Source organism: Melozone crissalis, unplaced genomic scaffold (genome assembly GCF_028551555.1).
Source record: "Melozone crissalis strain CALT ecotype California unplaced genomic scaffold, PUWL_Pcris_2 ptg000045l_1, whole genome shotgun sequence".
Classification (NCBI taxonomy): Eukaryota; Metazoa; Chordata; class Aves; order Passeriformes; family Passerellidae; genus Melozone; species Melozone crissalis.
In genome coordinates, this window is record NW_026535823.1 from 27,768,072 (window position 1) to 27,789,183 (window position 21,112).

The 21,112-nt window shown below is 46.6% G+C and overlaps 1 protein-coding gene across 2 annotated transcripts in view; it reads right to left on the reverse strand.

Annotated features, from left to right (window-relative positions):
* The window catches only part of LRP8 (LDL receptor related protein 8), a 169,880-nt gene that overhangs the window by 10,099 nt on the left and 138,669 nt on the right, over positions 1-21,112 (reverse strand). Inside the window, exons 5-10 of one of the 2 annotated variants that reach the window (XM_054285634.1) lie at positions 12,333-12,695; positions 6,044-6,166; positions 5,594-5,716; positions 3,013-3,132; positions 2,758-2,883; positions 1,902-2,073 (exon numbers count right to left, since the gene is read on the reverse strand). In XM_054285634.1, coding sequence (XP_054141609.1) covers positions 1,902-2,073; positions 2,758-2,883; positions 3,013-3,132; positions 5,594-5,716; positions 6,044-6,166; positions 12,333-12,695 — 1,027 coding nt within the window. The remainder of the gene's footprint in view (positions 1-1,901; positions 2,074-2,757; positions 2,884-3,012; positions 3,133-5,593; positions 5,717-6,043; positions 6,167-12,332; positions 12,696-21,112) is intronic. The other variant, XM_054285635.1, reaches the window with a different exon arrangement.

Below are 21,112 nucleotides of genomic sequence, written 5' to 3' on the forward strand. Positions count from 1 at the left end.
TTTGGCAAGTGATTTCACTAGATACAAACAAAATGCTCACTAAATATTAGTGGCAGCTTCAAAATCTTTCAAAATGATAATGAAAGGCAGCAGACTCCACATGGATGTTTCATAAATAACTGGAATGTTGCTCCTACAACCACACAGGCTGATTCTGCTCTCAATATCAGTTCTGCTGAGTGCACTGAAATGAGTTATTCTGAGTTTGCATCAGTGTTTGCAGAAGCTTAGTCTGGCTCTTGGAATAACTCAGTGCATCTTAGAACAGTTATAAAGCAGAAAAGGTTTCTGCCCCTTACCCCAAATATCTGGAATTGTAAGAGGCTTCCTCTTCACTGCCCATCCTGCCTTTGCTGATGGAATGAGAAGGTGAATTGCATGGGAGCTGAGTTCTCCAACATCAGATTAGACCCTGGAACTGAAACATCTAAACCCAGGAATTCCTGACACTTTTACAGTCTGCAGTCAGGGCTGGAATGGCCAGCACATTGCTGCATCTTCCCTACAAGAATGGTTTTGGTTTGTCTCTGACCCAGCACCACAGGGATGGTACCTCAGGGCTCTGTGGGCATCTGACAGTGCTCCCAAGATTCCAGTATTCCAGAGTGACCCTGTGCTCTCAGTGCCCAGCTCCAGGCCAGTAATCCCTTGCCAGTGGAACAGTTGAGTTCCCTGCTTCCCACCTGTGCCTGCACAGGAGGGAAAGGCAAGAGGCTCCTGCAGCTTCCACAGTGCAAGGGCTCAAGTACAGATGACTTTGCAATTCTCCCAGTAACTAAATATTGTAAAAGATCTGACACCCCAAAGGAGACATCACCTCAACAGGACAGGATCTGGAAAGGCAAATGAGGTGACCATAATGAAAGACAGGATCTCTTGCCAGTGATTACCTCCTGTATCACAGTTTTCACTTTGCAATAGCTTCTCAACCACAGACTGCTTGTTCCCAGGGACTCCAGCATATTTGCTGTTGGAGAGCTGCAGGAGCAGTGTCTTGGATAATCCTCTGTGTACGAACTCAGCCTTTGCCCAGACAGACCCAGTGAGTGCTGACAGCTTTTTTCTGAGCTATCCCTCCTCTTTCAGAGCCCCACAGGCCCCTCAGGGTACCTGCCCAGCTGCTGGTGGTCAATGCCCAGCACAGTCTGGGCAGATATCCCTGCAGGGCATGGGAGCTACCAGTGCCTGTAGAAACCCTGGCCTGGCTCCCATGTGCTGACACCAGTCAGCCTGTGCCTGAGCATTAGCTGAAATCCAGAGCAAACCACTGCAGAAGCTGCAATAGCTGTGCACATCAGAATATACACGGGGGATTTTCAGCACATAAATTAAATGCTTTTTTGGCTGAGCCCCAGCACATAATAATTGTGATGGATGCCATAAAAACAGCTGAAGGAGGAGTGAGAATGAGAGTTACAGAATGTGTACTGTGGTCAGGTGCTGTGAATTTAAATCCAATCTACCAGAGACTACAGTGGGCAGCAGCTTGTGACTGTGTGGCTGCCTCCTTGCTCCCACCATTTGCCTGCTTTGTGCTTCCAGATGCCAGGTCCTTTGTGGCCTCCCATACAGCACTCACAGCACAGCAGCAGCCTTGGCCCTGCTTTGCAATATCCATGGCTCAGGAAACAAGAGCCCTACATTTAACTGCTTGAGTGCAGCAGGAACTGGCATTGATGAAAAGTCACCCTGTATTATCAAAGAGATAACTGCACAAGCCTCTGATGTCTTTATCAATTCCCCAAAAAGATTACCAAGTCTGGGCCACAACAGGTTATCCTGTCAGGGCAGCAAAGCCCTCGGGTGCCCTTACCCTGCACTGTTCTCTGGACTGCTTTAGGGGATGCAGGGAATGCAGCTTTGGCAAGGGACCAGCACACACATCCTCTCTTGCCCCTTACCTGTAGATTTTTCGGTAGAACAAGTCACACCAGTATATTCTGTTTGTTGACACCTCCACATCCAGCGCCACCACGTTCTTCAGCATGGGGATGATGCGGGAATAGTCCCTTTTCACCAGGTCTATTTTACGGACCTCGTGGCGATTGGTGAAGATCAGGTATGGGCTCTTGCCTACCACACAAAATCAGCACATTTGTCACTTCAGCAGCTGTCCCAGGGGCTGGATTCAGCTTTCATTTCTCAAACAACAATGGAATTATCAGTCACTGATAGCTGTGTTTGTACCGAAGCTTTACACCACACTGGAAGCAAGAGGAAGCTTGCTCCAGAGGCAGGGCTGTCACATGCAGGCACCCCTGCAGTCCCTGGACACACAATGGCACTTGGACAGCCTCTGGGGAATGGCCTCATCTTCAATTCATTCAGCACAAAATCCTGGGCCAGATTTTGGTGACTTACAGCTGGGAGGGTGGAGGGCTGGCTCAGATACCCTGTTTTAATCAGGATGTTTTCTTTCTTTCAATACTACTACCACAAAATGTTTTTGCTGCACTGTTTTCAATAACACCTGTCAAGAGACTTTCTTTTCTAGTTTCAGCTTCAAACAGCCAAGTAGTGACTGCAATCTTGCTCTGTACACTGTTAAAATATTCTGATCTGCACGATCAGTAGTTCTTGCCTAGAGACGCATCTGCTATTGCTGCAGCAGCTCTGTGCTGCTCACAGTGAAATGTCTTTGCTTGATTTGCCTGTTTCCTTTTGTTTCCACTCCCGTGCCTCAGCTGGGAGCGTGTTTTCTTAGCAGAGCTGTGCTGTTGAGCAAGCAGAGTTTCCGTGCCTGTGGCGCTGCCTTACCTACGGCTTTGCAGTTCTTGGACAGGGTGTCCATCTCGTATCCTTCGTAGCACTCACATTTGTAGTCTCCCTTGTAATTAATGCAGATCTGGCTACAAGCGTCTGGATTCTCACATTCATCTATGTCTGAAAGGAGTGTTTGAAACCCATCAATAACTTGAAATCAAACCATCTGTGATGGAGCAATGCTCAAGTGAATATAATCACGTCTCTCTATGGTGAAACACAAGGGACTGCTGTTTGCATGTCAATTACCTCCACACGTTTTTTTATCCAGAAGCTTGTATCCAGGCGGGCATTCGCACTCGTAACCAATCCTCAAGTCTTTGCATATGTGTGAGCAGCCACCGTTGTTCATCGAGCATTCATTGACACCTGCAGGGGATACACAGATCACCTATGACAAACGGGGCTTTTACTTGTGAGATTGAATAAAATTAAGAGATTTCCTCAGAAATTTTCCCATTTCTATCAGTTTTGGTGCAGGCCCTATAGAGCATGAGTGCCTTCAGAGACCGGAAGCCTCCACTGTATCACTTTCTTGCTCTTTATTATTCCAAACCAACACTGGGGGATCATTTGGACTCAAAGCTAGTGGCTGAATGAATGGGGAGCCCTGGGGATACAGCGTGTGTGAGTCTCTGCATCTCATCCCTTCAGAGAGCTGCTGCTTTGAGCTGTTCTGCCACATGTGAGAAACTTCCAAGGGACCTAAGGGCTCTCACCAGCACGCTCCTCCTTCCCCGTGCACTGGTTCATGTTGACTTTTCTGAACAGTCTCTCTGAGCTTTAATAATTCATGCTGGGGGACTCTCATCTCCCAGGGGCCAGCTGTTTTGAAATACTCTACTATTTTCCCATCTAGCTCCAAGGAATGTTCTATGTGAAAAATTCCAGAAAACACTGAAGTGCAGTCTGTCAGAGGTACTCCATTAGCACTGATACATCCCCCCACAAACACGTTCCCCACAACAGTCTTTGCTGGCACCCCCAGTGTGCAATTTACAAAGCAACAGCCCCCAAACTCTCCTGGGGTCCTTTCTAATCCAAGGCCACCTGTCTGATCCTGCTCTCAAGTGCTGAAATGAAAAACTGAATAAATGGATTCTTAAAAGTAGAACTGAATGAGAGGTTGGGAAAAGCTGGTTTCCTGTCAGAGAAAACATTTCTTCTTGTTGTAATTGACCTACAAAAGGTGAAGAGAAAGTTCTCTCCTTAAGGAAGACTGCTGAACAGGAGCTGTGGGATTTCAGGGATAGTGGACTCACCAGAACAAGGAAAACTGATTTGCTTCAGTCTATAATGCAATTTAAAGGCAAATTTTTCATTTATCTTTTACTTCTTGCTTCCTTGCACACTGCAGGTGAGCAGCACAGCAGAGCCAATAAACCATTGCTCTTGGAAGAAAATGGAAACAACCACAACCCAATTAAGTCAGTAAGACAGGGAAAATACCATGCCAGAAGGAATCCAACTCAGCTCTGGGATGCTTTCACCTTCCTAGCAGGGACATACAGAGATATCAACACATAATTAATGGAGCAAGTTGCCTGACTAAAATAGCCAAGTGTTGTCATGCCTTCTGCAGTGCTTTTCTGGGGGACTCTCAGAGGGCACTGCAGAGTTTAGCATGGCCAGACAGACACACTGAGCTGGGGAGTGTGTCCTGCACCTCTGCCTCCTGTGGGGATCACCTGTGTGTGGGCATTAGTGTCCCAGCAACCCACAGCACTGTGCCCTTTGAGAAACACCTTCCCCTGGGGGCTCCTCTCTGCTTCCCAGCTCAAACACCTCACTGCCAGCCCAGGGTGGCACAATCATGGCACCATGACCATGGGTTGAGCACCAGCCCAGCTGTGCCACTGCCCAGTCTCCTCTGACAAACTGAGCTGCCAGCTTTGCTGGGAGACCTCCACAGACAGACACTGCAACACCCACTCAGAGAAACAGGGAGATGAGGATTAGTGGAAGAAAGCAAGGGCACACTGGAAGCATGAGGTAGGAGCACCTTCACTAGGCAAGCACACACTCTTCCTTGTCTAAAACAGGGAGAGACTGACAGTTCTGAACAGGAGTTATGTAAGGGGCAGCCACTGAGCTCCAGGATGGCATGGAAGGAGATGCCTGTTGGAGACATCTCTGCCCTGGGGAAAACAACAAACGTGTTTGAGTGATGCTGCAGATTGGGGCTGGTGCCCACAGTGTTTGGTGGGAAGGGCAAGAGAGGGCTGTCCTATGGAGAAGGGCACAGCTCTGTGCCCTCAGCTCTGTTCCCTGGCTCCAACAGCCCTGACTGCCCTGGCATTCCCACAGCCCAGAGCTGGCAGAGAGCAGCCTGCTGTCTTTGCTGAGGGAAGCAGCAGCAACATGTGCAACTCAGAAAAGGCTGAAGTCCTCTCTCAGGGGTTGCTGCCACTCTACATGTTTTCACCTTCAAAGCATGTTCCCATTGCTATATTTTTATGGTGTTATCATCATCTTAGAATTCAAAGATAATTTAGGCAATGAGGCTAAATAAACTGGTGTGTGTTGTGGAGGGCACCAGTATTTGGGGAGAGGGGGAATTCCTCATTCCTAGTCCCGTGCTCAGTTCATACATCCCTCCAAGAATAAAAATTGAGTGGAGAAGGGCACAGTTCAAAGTTACAGATGATCAGACTAAGCTACTAATTATATTCATATGAAGGGTGATGAGAGAATAAAGGCAAGGAAAGAGGAGCAGAGTGAGAAATAGCATTAGCAGCTACATGTGGTTACACTCAAAGCTGTGAGCAGCAGATGGAGAAGAGGGGAAGCAGTTACAACAGGAGCAACACGTAGAAGGCAAGTACTGTACCACATTCTTTCAGAGGCTCGTCAGACCAGTCCCTGCAGTCTCTATGTGAATCGCACACTTTGCCTCCGTCAATGCACTCTCCACTCTTACACTGAAACTTGCTGGGACTTTCACATGCTGACTCTGTCATGTTGGGCAAGAGAGGAAAGCATCTAAGTTAGATGAGGCTCGTGACAACAAACAGGCTGACATAAAGCTCAGGAGGGCATCATTAGCAGAAACGGGATGGGATTAAGCAAATGAACATTGAGCCTAAAGCATCATGCAAAGAACTTTTCAAGTCATGCAGTCTGCCTGCTCAGCACAATCATCTCTCCCAAGCAACCCCACTGCAAAAATGGCTTCAAACTGTACAGGAAGCAGCCTGGCATGGCCAAGTAGAGGAGCAGCCCAGAGGCCACCAGCCCTGGCAGATTTACCCCATGGAGCACGAGGAGCACCTGTACCCACCTTGGACACAGCCGGCCTCGTCGCTGTTGTCAGGACAGTCGTGCACCTTGTCACACTGCTTTGCCCCATGGATGCAGGTCCCGTCACCACACTGGAATTCATCTGGCCGGCAGGTCACCAGAGCTTTAAGACAATGCATTCAAGCATCAGGCACACAGAACTCAGTCACTTGTGTGGTACCCATCAGCCATGTCCCTCTGACACTGCTGGGGTGGCATCCTCCATCAGCAAATGTCGGAGTATCGGCTGTTCCCACCAAAGCAACAGAGGCAGCAGCAACAGCTGTTCTCCTGTCCCCCTCTGCTGTCCTAGACCACTTCTACATCCTTGAGAAATCAGCATCAAAGCCCATATGAGGACACCCAGGCAAAACAGACCCAGTGCTGGCAGTGAAGTTTCTCAGGTGACACAGAACAAAGCAAGCAGCAAAACTCCCAGCAGTGGGGCAGCTCTGGGGCTGCAGTCTGTGTGAGGCCAGGCTGCTTCCCAGCTGGGAGCGTGCAGTGACACTGGGGAGGCAAAGGCAACTTCTCCTCAGCTCTCCTTCCTCAGAACAATTACATTTCAGATACATTTCAAAACATGTTCAGGCTAAGGCCCGGGCAAGAGACCTGCAGTGACTCTGCCAAAGCAGTGTGGTCACAGCAGGGACAAAGGCAGCAATGAGACACAATCATCAGGTTACCAAATGCCCATGAGCCATCAGCCCACTGGAAGGCAGAAGAGCTCCACTGCACTGTGGTGTTTCTTGGGCTTTCCAGCCCTAAACACCTCCACAATATCAGCCCAGTTTCCATGCCTGAAATTCATTTGTCCAGGTCAGATTATAACAGACTCAAACCAGATCTGATAAACTGCAAAGCTGGGGGAAAATATAAACCAGACTCCTGCACAGACCATGCTAAAAGCAGTCATATATCCCTTCCCAAATTGCCATGAATGAGAGACTCCCCTAGCTGGGACCAGCCCTGTGCTGACACAGGGATCAGGCAGCCTGGCAAAACAGGCTCCTCATTCCTGGACATGTTTTGCAGCTTCCTTCTGAGGGGCCCATCAGATGTGTTCTTAAAATCCTATTAAGGCAGCACACCCTGGAGGGTTCCTGATTCCAGGCTTTCCATCACATGATTGTGTCCTGGTGTGGGCTGACAGAAAATCACTGCTTCTGAGCACTGAGGGGAGGCCAGCACTGCTGGTACTACATGGGAGGTGAGAGCTGTCTGCAGACTGCCCTGGACAATTTGACAAACTGGTTCTAATATAAAAATGACTAATTTCAGATAACCCAGGAAGAGCTGCAGACATGAAGTGAGCCAGCATCAGCACCATAAAGTATCAGTTGCACAAAAACTCCACATTATTGGTGATTACATCCTGCAGGATGCAGGATCCTGGTTCATGACTGCTTCACTGGACTAGTTCTAGTCCATCTTCAGCCAGCAAAAGGCACCAGAGACAGGGAAAGCCACAACTGCAGGGCTGGAGGGGGAAGGGAGAAAGCCTGTCATTAGAAATACACAATATTCACATGAGGAAAGTTTGGAAATAGCACTGCTCCTTGGAGAGGAAAGCCATATGCACTGTATTCATAAAAAGCTGCAAAGTGAGAAAAAAATCCCAAGCAATAAGCACAGTTATAGGACCAGCTGTGCTGCCATGTTTCAGCTAATAAACCCAGGCACAGGAATGGGAAACCTCAGTGGGACATCTGGGACAGCAGCTCCAAACTCAGCACATGGGATCTGCTGCTCTACCAAATGCAGGAAGATGAAAGAGGGAAAGAAACAAAGCTGTGGTCTGGGAGTCACAGAGCACAGGTGTGGAAGTGGCACCAAGAACTCCTGCAGGGAGGCAGAGTCACTTCTGCTTACACTGTTCCTGGCACGTGCAGCCACCTGCCTGGGGAAAGCAGGAAACCCTGACTGCTGCCAAGCTGAACCTTGGCCCCTGCAGGGCTTTTCAGTTGTCTCACTGCAAATTCCTTTGCCACAATTATTTCTTGTCTTCACCCTAACTTGTAAACCAGTTTGCTTCACCTTTTCTCTAGCAACTTCAATGTGTGGAGGTAGGATAGGGTGGTCCTCCATTTCTGATTAAAAATATTAGTGTATTTATACACAAAATGCCCCCTCACAAAAGTGTAACATGTAATTAAAGCCAATGGGGTTTTGTCTTTTCTGGAGCAGAAAAAGGTCTCCAGTTCATCAAGTAAATCTGTGTGACAACAGCTACAGATTTGGAAGACAGCTGCTATAAAACCTATAATTGTCTTCAATTGTAATCTTCAAAGCTCTTCTAAAAAGCAGTTATAGCTAAATGCTTAGAACAAAAAGGTTTCTATTCCTAAAATGAATTAAAATTAAGGAGAATTTTGTAGGAATTGCAAAGACAATGTTACAGAAGCACCACAAGACTGAGTGAAAAATGACAGCACAATTCTTAGCTCAGTTGCTACAGAGACTGCAAAACACAGATGTGGGCTGTACTTCACTGCCCAAACTTTGCTTCCAGAAGAGACAGAAGTTTGGAGACCAGGCTGGGTTTCCTGGCTCATTCTCACTCCACCAGAGCTGTGGAAGTTCAGACCTTTGAGGAGCAGCCCCTGAGCCTCTTAACAGACATCTAAAAAGGCAGATACAGTAACAGCTCTTACTGATTAAAAAGCCACTAAAATGCATGTATGGCATTGCTAATTTTTGCTGCATTTTTCAGGAGAATTCCAAATTATCCTGAAGTGGAGGCACTAACTCATCTCAGCCCCACTGGCAGAGCTGACAGCAGGTTCCCGTTAAGGCCATTCCCAAGGAAAAGCAGTAACTCAAGAAGAGGGAAAAGCTGTGCTGTTTATTTGCACAAGATATTCAGAAAATTGCTGTGCCTAATTTGGAAGGTTTAAATCAGTGAAATCTCAGTAGTTTTACAGCCATCTCCTCAGCAAATCAAATACAAAACTAATTACCAAGCCTTCCTAAATTAACAGGCCTCCTCAAAGAGACACACTTCCCATTTACAAATCCTAGGCACAAAGCTGCATCACTCAAATTCAGCAGCTCTATTCCAGACTCCAAACCTGAGCCTCAGTTTCTTCTGGTTTCTGGTTTTTTTTTCCTTCCTTCCCAAAAAAGAAAATCCCAACATTTGCAAAATGCATCAATCCCATGTTATAGATGGGGAGACAGAGGCAGGAAAGTGTGAGGTCAGGTCTCAAGGGCTCTGTTTTCTTGCTGTCAGTTGTAAGCATTATTTATTCTCCCTCCTGGATGCCTTAATGCAAGTTGCAAAGGACATTTAAAAATATAACCATTCCAGATTTGGAGACTAATAAATCTAACCTAATGTTCATTTTATAAATATACATATATACATATTTGAATATATATGCTATGGAAAAAACCCCAGCCACCCAATGTTCTCACACAGCTTTCCTGAAATGACTCATTCCTTCCCATTTATTTGCTGTCTCGCTGCCAAAACCTGTTCACCAATTGTCACCCTTCATTTCTACTCTACTCATTTACCAATCCAAAATGCTTATAACAAATGATGGTTGATGGCCTCATGACTTTTTTTTAAAGCATTAGTTCCCATCCCTCTGTTTATACTGCACAAACCCCATATGATCCCCCTTTGCAAGAGAAGATGTAGTGGTGGGATCTGCAGTTTTAATCAAGCCCAGCCAAGGGGCCCATGTGCCATCCCTGTTGCTGAGGGGACAGAGCTGTGTCACACACCTGTAACTCTCTGCATGTCCCACGATTCTGATCTCAAACAGAGAATTTCTGCAGAGAAAAATAATCAGAAAGGTCCCTAAACTCCTCAGTCCAACAGATGAGCAGCAAGGCTGAGTTTCAAGAGCTCCCAAATGTCCCTTCCTGCAGGCAGGTGCACCCCAGCAACAGCTGCATTTAGGAGGGGGAAGCAACGTGAATTTTGGCTCTGACCCAGCCAACACATCAGCTGCACTGATGTGCACTCAGTGCTGCAAGGCCTCTCGTGGTTGCTGCCTCAGAGAACCCCATCCATGCAGTGTGGATGGCTGTGGGCTCACTGCTGTGGCACTGGGCTGCCACCAGAACCAGAGGCAGCTCAAACAATGGGGCTTGGAATCCCTCTGTCTCCCAGTCCAGAGGACTGAAGGCAGCAGAATCAGCTCACATCCTTGTTTCTCCCAGCTAGACAAACTGCACATTGTGTTGGACTGAGACTTTCTGGAAAGCGACCCTCGTTGTGCTAAATCTCCACCGCTCAGAATTCTCTCAAGTCACTTCTGCCACATTTCCCCCTCTCTCCACTGGTTGTCAGCACCGTGCTGTGCTGCAGCGGTGTCCAGCTGTGTCCTGGGAGCTGCCTCTGCAAGTGCTGCTGGCTGAGGCTGCTCTGCAGCTCAGGGAGGCTGCTGGAGCTGTGCTCTCACTGCCCAGCAGTCTGGCAAGGCTGGACATGGCTGGTGCCTGTCACACCAGGGAAAGAAGCTGGGGAGCAGTGGGCCCTCTGCTCAGGAAGGTACATGGGCACAGCCCCACTCCTCTCACCCAGCGCAGAGTGTCAAAATAAATGGGGCCTGTAAAAGACTTAAAACATTTCATGTTGAAGAGGGGTTGAAATTTAAGAGACATTTAATCAGAAAGCCCCATCAATGAGCTGCTCCTCTCTTTCTGCACTTGGCAACAGAAGGGAGCTCCCCTTGCCCTCTCCTGAGCTGTCCCATCTCAGCCATCCTCTCAGGTTGCTGTCACTGCAGGGAATGCATCCCATGGGACAGAGATCAGTTCTGCTGGAGTCCCCTGTACCAGACACCAGTTCTGCACCCTTGTTTGTAGCACAGCCCTTGCCACTGTCTCCTGATGTGGAGGGGACACAGGTACAGGACTGCCCACGGGAGGGCTCAGGATGGAAACAGGCACCAAACCAGCCAGGCAGCAGTGCCCATCTCCAGCAGCTGTGCTTCTGATGGCCTTCCTGAAACACAGCCAGGAACCAACTCTGTCTCCTGACTCCACAGTCCCCGTGGTCCTTCAGAGCCTGGCAGTACTGCCTGGGTACCTGCTGCCCAAGAGCTCTGTCAGCAACTTCAGCACCTTCTTGGAGATGAAGGAAAAGACAGCCTACCTAATCCACCCCTCCTTGGGTGGAGCTGACAGCCTTGTACCCAGCAGCCAGAGCTGCTTTCTTCCTAACAAAACATTTTTGGCTTCTTCTATTCAGCTCTTGCCTCGCTTAAAAGAGTCCTTGGCAATTTTAAAGGCACAGCAGCTCCAGGGTAACCTGTGGCTCGTGACTCTGCTCTCCTGCAGTGCAAACAGTGCTGTCTGGGATTCACCACATCCTTCTCTTGTTAAAGAAGCCACTGGATTTACACCTGCTTCTCTGCCTGGAGGGAAGTCTGATCCCCAGCTCCTTGAAGGGCTCTCCCACACTGCTGCTCACCAGCCTGGCCTTGGTGCTGTGATGGGTATGAAAAGATGGTGCTGGCAGAAGTGAGACATTTTCTTAGAGACCTTGCAAAAATCCCTGGGTTTGCAGCTGGTTGCTGCCTTCCTCCCCAGAGGTGGCCCAATGTCAGAGCTGCTAAATATAAACAGCTATGTAAATATTTAATTTCAATCTTGTCATATGAATATTCTAGCAAAACATTTTGCTCTTGTTTTCTTCTCCCTCCCTCCTCAGGTAAGTGACCAGCTTGAACAGTTTAGTGGCTAAAAATGGATGAAACATTCAAAATACCACACATACCAACACCAGCTTGTTACATGCATAAAGCCAGCTGAAAAGAAATCCATTATTTATTAGCTCTCTGCCTTTATCAAGCTAAGCTCAAAAAGCATTTCAAACTGGATTCTTCAGAGGTACTTCTCTTGACTGCCTTGTTCAGTATACTCCAACTTCAGAGGCAGAAAATGAATTATTTTTTTCTGCTGATCATATATTCCCTTTAGCATTGCAGCTTCTAACCTCCAGGCTCTGACCCCACCATGCAGCCTGAGGGCTTTGAACATTTTTTCCACTTTTCACTCCTTGTCTTTCTAGTGAAACAGAACCCTTCTGAGGCACGGTACCATCCAACAGCTCTTACACCTCCTCTCTGGATTCTCAAGGAAAAGGCACAAAAGGAGTGTGGAATACACCTGACCCTGTTGGGCTGGGCACCCAGCCGTGTCATGTAGGATGCAAGGGCTCCTTGTGTGGCACAGCTGCTGCTCGGACATCAAAGCCTTGCCTTCAGACAGAGCTCAGGCAGCCTCCTGGCCCTTCCCCCAGCCCAGAGAGCCCAGGCCCTGCAGACACTCACGGCAGTCCTGCTCATCAGACTTGTCCTTGCAGTCCTCGTCACCGTCACACTTCCAGTTGAGGTGGATGCACTCCCCGTTGCCGCACTGGAACTCGTGTGCCGCGCACGTGTTCAGGGCCTTGGCGTCGTAGCCGCACTTCTCCATGGACTCGTCGGACTGGTCCTCGCAGTCGGGCTGGTTGTCACACACCCACAGCTCCGGGATGCACACGCTGTTGTTGCACTGGAACTCGTTGGGGTTGCAGGTCAGGGGGGAGCACTTCCTTTCGTCGCTGCCGTCCCCGCAGTCGTTGTCGCCGTCGCACACAAAGATGATGGAGATGCACGACTTGTTACTGCACTGGAACTCGTTGGGAGAACAAGCTTGGGAATAAAAACAAACGGGTGAGCTGGGACGTCTCCAACCCTGCCCTCACCACTGGCCCAGCTGTAGCACATTCAGGGTGTCTCAAAGGCATTGCTAGGGCTGTCCCACACCAAACATTTCTCCCAGTGGTTACCACGTGGCAAGGAGCTGGTGGGGCCACAGCGCTCCTCAGCTGTGTCAGGATGTGTCCTCTAGGGACCCCAGCAGCCCTGGAGAAGGAGGGGCAGCAGGGCTGTGGGAACTGTGGGTGGGAGAGACGGGGGCAGCGCTGTCCTGGCACTGAGGAACAGCCAGAGGAGCCGGAGCGGGGTGAGCCCCAGGCAGGAGCAACAGCACAGAATGGGAATGGGACTGGGAATGGGACTGGGAACGGGACTGGGATTGGGACTGGGAATGGGATTGGGAATGGGACTGGGATTGGGAATGGGACTGGGAATGGGACTGGGAATGGGACTGGGAATGGGAATGGGACTGGGAATGGGACTGGGATTGGGAATGGGACTGGGAATGGGACTGGGAACGGGACTGGGATTGGGACTGGGAATGGGATTGGGAATGGGACTGGGAATGGGACTGGGATTGGGAAGGTTGCAGGGAGAGGCTGGGGCTGTGCTGGCAGCACCAGGGCTCTGCCTGGCTCCACACTGACATTACCAGCTTCCTGACTTTCATAAGCACAGAATCAGGTTTCAGGATTTCACAGTATGCCTGGTTTTGGACATATTAAGTGGGATGTGTAGGGTAAATATTTAGTGAGTCGAGCATCAATTTAGCTGCAATCTGCCAGTAAGGCCCTTTACAACACGCTGAATGCCTTCCCTGGAAATCACAACTCAACATTAACATACAAATGAGGCGCTTGTCAGATAGAAGCTGAGTGGAGCACTCTCCTCTGCAAGCCTAATGGACAGCTGAACCAGAGATGCCTGCTCAAATTAAACTTTCAGGTACTCCAACAAAGTGCAGTTCTGAGTCACTTTATTCTGTCAAGGCTTAGGGGAACCAAAACCATGGAAGAAATTCTCCAGAAGTACTTTGATGTAGTTACTTACAAAAGAATTCTTCTGCAGTTTCAGCCCTCTATGGGGAAGTATGGCTTTGATAAATTACAATAAATATAAATGCATATAAATTGCAATAATTTTTTTTTAAATATTGTACTTGGGAATTTTACTTGTCTTCAGAAGCAGAAGTACTTACTGCCATATCTGCAGAGCCCCTACACAACACCACACAGTTTAGACAGTACCAATCTCTGCAATGGCAATTGCACCTGGAAAGCAGCAGAATCCCTCTAAAAGACCTGTCATATCCGAGATTTCAGCCAGTGACAGGAACCCACTGGGATTCTACTGCAATATTATGTCTGATTTATACCTGGGAATAAAGCTGTATTTATCCAGCATTTAGGAACACGTCCACTTGCACAGATGCCTAATTACATTCTGTCTGGCAAACTCGCTGGGCTCTGCCTGATAACCTAAGCAGCCTCTCATTTTGCATCAGAATGTGAATATACACACACATATTTATATATATACACACCTCTCCCCTCCTGCCCTGTGCTCTGTCCCATTTAGCCCCAGGTTTTCCAGATGTTAGAGCACAGCAATCCACCTAATTAGAAGAGAGAGAGGATTGCCTTCCTTGCTGCAATGCTGCCATGCACTGGCCAGGACCCAGGCTCTCTCCAGCAGGGAGAAATGTAAAAGAGAATCTCAGCTGCCCCACTTGACACCAATCATGGAATGCCACAGAGAGAGGCACCAAAGGAGCTGCTCGGCTCCTTCTGCACTTGGGAGAGGATTTTAGATACTGAGATGCCCTCAACAGGCACCTGTCCCTTGGAACAGCCACAGTTTGTCCTCTCCAAACAGAAGGAACTAATACTAGGAGGTGAATCCTTCTCATAAGGACCTGAAATACAAGCACAGTCTGGTGGAGAAGCATCTAAAAAGCTTCCTCTTTTTCATGGCAAACTTGAGCCCATTAAAATGCTCTAAATATCACCCAAATTCTGCTCTTTATCTCCATTCAGCAGATTTCTCTATCCTTACCCCATGACTAGAAGTCATCTGTTAGCCCTGCTGATGAGTACACAACAAAATAACTTCACACAGTCTTCAGAGGAGCCATTACACAGAACTGCACATGGAACACTCCTCCATAAAGTGGAAATTCAAGGTAACAGAATCTTACCAATCCATTTTAAAATGGTAGTGGGAAAACAGGAATATTTCTATGGCTGTGTACAGATTCTGTAACAGATAAAGGCTGAGAAGAAGAAATCGCTTTTCTGGCATTATTCTGATGAATCTCAGAAACAGATCAGAGAGCAAAATCTTGCATAGTTCTTTGATCCTTAATGTTTGGGCAAGACTGTAATGATTTGCACATTCCAAATGTGCATAAATTTCCTTTCCACCAATTGTAATGAGCCCCTCTTTCTCCCCTCGTTGTTTTCCTGGTCCCACCTCCACCCCTCCTCCTGTTTGTACATGTTTCCCTTCAGAAATCTGCTGCATTGGCAAATCAGCGACTGATAAACACAGGAGTGGGATACAGACAATGGAAGTTGGCACAAAAGCTCCTCCTTTGCACCCAGAAATCCCAGCACAGATATAAAATTCTTGATAATCACAGCCAGGAAGCAGAAGCAGTTCAGCTTTGGTAACCTCTCATGAGGACTTCCTCAGTGAAGCTTAAGAATTGCTAGCTAGAAAATTGCATGGTCATGATTATTTTATTTCTTTTTAAAAATTAAGTTCAGTGTATGCCAGCACCAGACTACAAGCTCTCTCCCCACGAGCAAGCAGAGCAGGGTGGCTGTTGGGTTGGTAACTCCCCTTTGGGATCAAGCAGCTCCTTGTGGGTCACACCTGCCCCAGCAGAGAGCTCCATCCAGCCCTGCTGCTGCCCTGGCAGGGCAGGGAGTGTCCCCAGACCCCTGACCTTCCCTCACCCTGCCTGGGTGCCAGCTGAGATCCTCAGGGCTGGCAGGGTCAGCCTGGGGCTGCAGCTGAGCTGTGCCGGGCCCTGTGGCTCCGCTGGCCAGAGCCCCACAAACACCCCCAGAGTTCTCTTACCCAGCACCTGCAGAGATGGGCACGGGGCAGCACAGCCCCAGGGACAGCTCACCCCACATCCCCTTCCATCACTCTGGCAGTCCCATCACTACAGCATTTCATTGCCTGCAGAGCATTGCAGTAGAAAACGTGCCAGCAGTAATTAAATGATCGCTGGGGTATTTTTTGACTTGAGCAATTTGTTTGCATTCTCCAAATTTGCTGCCTATCCTGTTGTAGGCTGATTCACTTAAGACCAAGGAATCAAATAATAATTTGCTTTCTTTAGCACAGAAGAAATTAATAAATGTTGTACTCCAAGGTGCAAAACCTACTTCAAACATGAGTGATCCCAGTAGAAATCTTGGAAACGTTTGTAAAGATGTGTTTAACCATCAGTCTTCAAAGCATAACTATAACAGCAGTTTACTGTAGAGCACTGTAATGTTAAAAGGTTCTTCACAGTTTCAGGAAGTCAAATATCACACATAAATGATTATGTAGAGGTGATTTTGCCTATAGACAAAATATACCAGAGGTATTGTGCATTAATTTTTGCCCTGTGCTGTGTGCCAGTCTGTAGAGCACAACTCTCACAGACTTTGCCTCACAGCCTGCAGCTGCACTCTTGTCACTTCTCTTGAGGAGAACAGAGCAGAAGCAGCCTTGGGATAGAGGAAGTTAAAAATAATAAAATAACAGAAGATCAGAGAGATTGCAGTTGTGGAGTTGGTGTTTCAGTGCTGGCTGGTTCTCTATTGCCCAGAGCCAGGATTTAGCCAGAGGCTTTAGTGAGAGTCTGGTGCAGCAGGGACACTTAGCTCATGCATGGCACCAAAAAATGCAGATAATTCTGCCACATGCTTTTTAAGTGCTTTTAGAAAAAAGCAGAATGCTCTCAAGATGTAGAATTCTCTAAAAATACAGAGTGCTCATTAAAAAAATTGTAATTTCAAATATATATATTTGTACATATCATTTCTATCATGGACAACTCTACCAAGCATGGATCCTCAAATCTAGATAAAATTGAAAAAATGAAATAAATGGTATGTCCACCATTACCAAGAGCTGGGGATTATGTACAATGGACTGTAACTGTTGTCATTGCTAATCTCTAATTAAAGATTTTATAGCTTTTCAGTAAGACTCAGGTATTTAATTCATCTCTCCTTCAAAAGAGCCATTTCCCCTTGAAATTACATGAATGGCTTAAATAATGATAATTATTTGGTAAAATTTGTGGCAAAGTGGATAGCAGCAAGTATTCACTGATGCTGAAGACAAGATAAGATGAACTATTACACTGTATTTTTCTGACACTGTCCCCAGAGCAATTTTTAAAATGTGTCTGAAAATTTATGTTTGTTTAAATCTGATAATGGATCTCCTAAAGCAGGCAAAGGATGATTTGTGCACACCAGCATTTGCATCAGGGGGAGAGATCTGCTGCTGATTCATGGCTGCTTCAACACTGGCAGGGGAGGCTGCTGGGCTTGAGAAACTCTCCCAAGCTCTGAGATTTAGGACTTGAGTTCTGCAGGGCTGAGGGTGGAATTCCTGAGCTCCACCTGCCCAGGTTTTGTGTCCCAAGTGCAAGCCCAGCTCCCCCAGCCCACAGGAACCAATCTCTAAGCTGGGCCATGGATAAGGAGGTCACAGAGTGCAGACAGGGTAGATTATGTTGGAACTCCCAGTTACCAGCACTGTCAGCATGTTAGTTTTGCTCAACTAGTATTTATTTTCAGGTTTAATTCTATCTAAATTATTTATTTTGCCTGCAGTCAATTGCTTACCAAATACCTGAATATTTCATAGAGATCTTCTGTCAAATGCCAGTCTTTAAAGCACGGATTCGTGCCTGGAAGGACAAGTTTCCCATGGAAAGCTGCCCTCCAGGAAGGACAGCAAAAGAGATGGAGGTAAATGAAGATGACCTTGAAGCTCATTGCTCTGAAAAAATGACAGGCCTCCCATGGAGGGAATAATGCAGTGGAATTGCAGCCTCACTCCCACCAGTGGTTGTTGCCATGGTGACTGATACCGAAAAGCCCCTCTAGATGGAGGCTGCAGCAGGAATTGTAATTCCTGATATTGTTCAAGGCACTAATGGAGCTAAGGAGCCATCTCACGCACTCCTGCAAATTAATATTTGCATGTGCTGGCTGCCTTTGTCACACGCTGCCCTCAAACACAAATCAGTCATTTTCCCATTCTCTGCAGCACTATTTGCATAGTATTAGTTAATTATAACCCAGCAACCAGATGCCAAAGCCCTGCTGACAAATAATAGTTGGTTCAAAAATGTATTTGGTGATTTAGAATGTATTTCCTGAGATACATATATTCATTCCAAGTGGTTTAATTATCTGGAAATAGAATTAATTATGACCCCCAATTTACAGAGAGAAGCAGTTTATACAAAGTTATGCACACTCTGCACTCTGTCATTAATTTTATGTATGTGCAATAAGATTGCAATTCCTACCTGTGGTCTCCTCAATTTTCCTTCAAACCAGGAAAGAGTTAGGAAGTTTATCAGATGTTCTGGCTAAATGACTGAAAATTACCTCAAAATAAGAACAAGTGAATCCAGTGTAGAGGGTTTAAGGGTAAAATAAAGCAGCATGAAAGACAAAAATGGATGATCAGAATACCAAAGGTTAAAACTGTCCTGCTTTTGTGACCATCCAAGACACTCCACGGGGATCCTATGAGGATAAACACATTATTATTACTCTTTTATATTCTGACTGGATTGTAATCAGCTGAATCAGACTGGAGATGTTCAGTACTAGCCAAAATTTAACAGGAAAACAAATGTGCTGTGAAGTGTCTGGTGAATTTCTTTCCTGACTTTGAAAATTGGAATCTGTACAGGACAAGCTCACGCCTATTCCCTTAGACATGACTTGCTTATTAAAATGGCAGTTTTACAAATTATACCAATTTGGCATATCCCTCAGAAACATCTGATAACAGCCATTAAACTAACATCTGCTCTAATATTATCACACAAAATTCTGTATTTCTGAGGAATATATGGAGGTTCAGCAAGCACAACAGAGCATTCCTGAGCAGGGCTTCGTCCTGGGACAGCGCACACCAATCCCACATCACTGCACACACAGAGCTCTTGGATTCAGGAGGACTCCCTGTGGTTATGAATTCTCTGCACAGGATTTCTGTGCACGGCCTTTTCTGCACAGCCATGATTTAATTTTGCCATTGTGCAGTTTAAATCACAGACACTTTGCCAGGAAGAGCCAATCCATGGATGTCACCTTCCACCCACTGGGCAGATTCCCACTCCCTGCCATTCTGCTGACACAGAGACACGACCTGCCTGTTTTCCACACTGTTTTCTTTATGTTCAGCTCAGGAGAGACTTCATCAGAATCCTAAAAGCACACTCCAATCACATTGGCAAATAACAGCACAATTGGGTTTATTCTTGGGAAATGGGGGAAAGGCAGGAACCCGAGCCCATGGCTCCACAGCCATGTCACTGTAAACTTTCTCTTTACCCTGACCCATTCCAAGCACAGGGATAGTTCCAGTTTAACCAGTGGGAAAGCTGAGCCATTTCCCCAGAATCAGTCAAGTAATTTATAAGTTGCTGCCATAACTAAGCAGGGAGTCCTGGAGGTTGCTGACCCACAGGTTTGAACTCACCTGAGCAGTGAGGGACAAAGCAGAGCTCACATTGCAAGCAGTGAGGTCAGTGCCCCATAACATTTCCATTTCCACTAATTTATTTTGCTTGATGGGAACTGTCTGTAAGAGCAGATATTGCTTATTGCAGTCTGCTTCACTGGTAAACATTCCCTGCATTTGGAACATGCACTATTAACTCTTCTGGAGCACAGACAAAGCAGACAAAGCTCAGAGCTTTGCTTCTCAGCTCCCCAGTTTACCCAGCCATGTCACACAGTGACCCAAAGTCAGCTTGAATGTAGGTTCAATAACAATTAAAAGATGCTTTTGAAATAAAATGGTTTGCAAGACTGATCTGAAGGGAGAAGTACCTGAACACAGAAGCACTGAGGATGCAACAAGGCAATTGGCAGAATTTGGTGAAGCCCCATTCAGGGTTCTGAATATAAGCACATCCTATAATGACCAAGTCCATAAACACAAGACCCCTGTGGTGATTTTGGGAGGGGGAGAGACTGACAGACTGTTCAGGAAACAACCAGCCCCTGACTATTTGCAGTTATGTGATAATTAGGGGGCACAGCTATTCTGTGATGCAGGCAATGTACCTATGTACCCACAATTCCAGCAAAGAATGGCAATCATTTCTCAAAAAACAGGATTAGATTTTCTACTCAAATGGAAAATTTAATCACTGAGTGACACTCACTGCAATTAAACCTGTAAGGGTCGTGTGCTGACTGAGCTCACATTAACAGCAATGAGATTTCCATGGCAGTAGGATTTGCCTTGCAGTTTCTTTGATTTGGGAATAGAAATCAGCACTTTCCTGGATTTGGGCTGAGATGAAGACTCATGTGCTTAACATGAGCAATTATTTTAAAGTTATTGGAACAAAGAAGGGTAATGAAGTGGTGTTTATTGTGAACTAAACCTTTCTCATTACATTTTATCTAATGAACAAATTTCTTTGCAATGTGAAAGCAAAGTTGATCCAACCCTTATATCATCCTCTACGAAAAGAATATTCCAGCCACTAAGATCAGACTTCCAGATTAGTTTTATCTGTTAATATGACTCATAAACCAACTTTTTTTTTTCCCTCTTGCATCAAACATGACATGGTCCTCTCCTGCGTAGGACTGTGCTGAGTTCAGGCTACTGATTTTGGTTTAGCCTTCAGATCATATGCTCAGGAAGCAGAACTGTTAATTAGTGTAACACATATGTACTGGTGGCCACTGCAGGATGCAACTCCTACCCACATATCTGCCATCATAGCATCATCATTGGCAAGATTTCCCTGAATAAAACTAAACAGATTCTTGCTTTTTGGATGAATAGGCTCAGAATTATAGCTGCATTCTTATGAAGAAAGCACTTCAGGGACATGAAATACAATTGTATCTGGCAATAAGAGATGTAATTCCTTGATTGTTTCAACTCTAGGAGCTCTAACTGTTGAAAGACAGACTACCCAAAAGATAAACATAATTACAGGCCAATTCTTGCTCCTCTGCCAGTATGATGTGAGATTGGAAAGAAGAATCAGAGCCAATGTCTCCAGCTAAAATGCAGAAAGAGCAGCAGGGCAAAGCTTGTGTGGGTGTGCACAGGTATCTGCAGTCCAGCACTATTAAGCTTTAGTTTTAATTACCCACAAATCTTTGTACAAAAGCAGCTGTTTCACA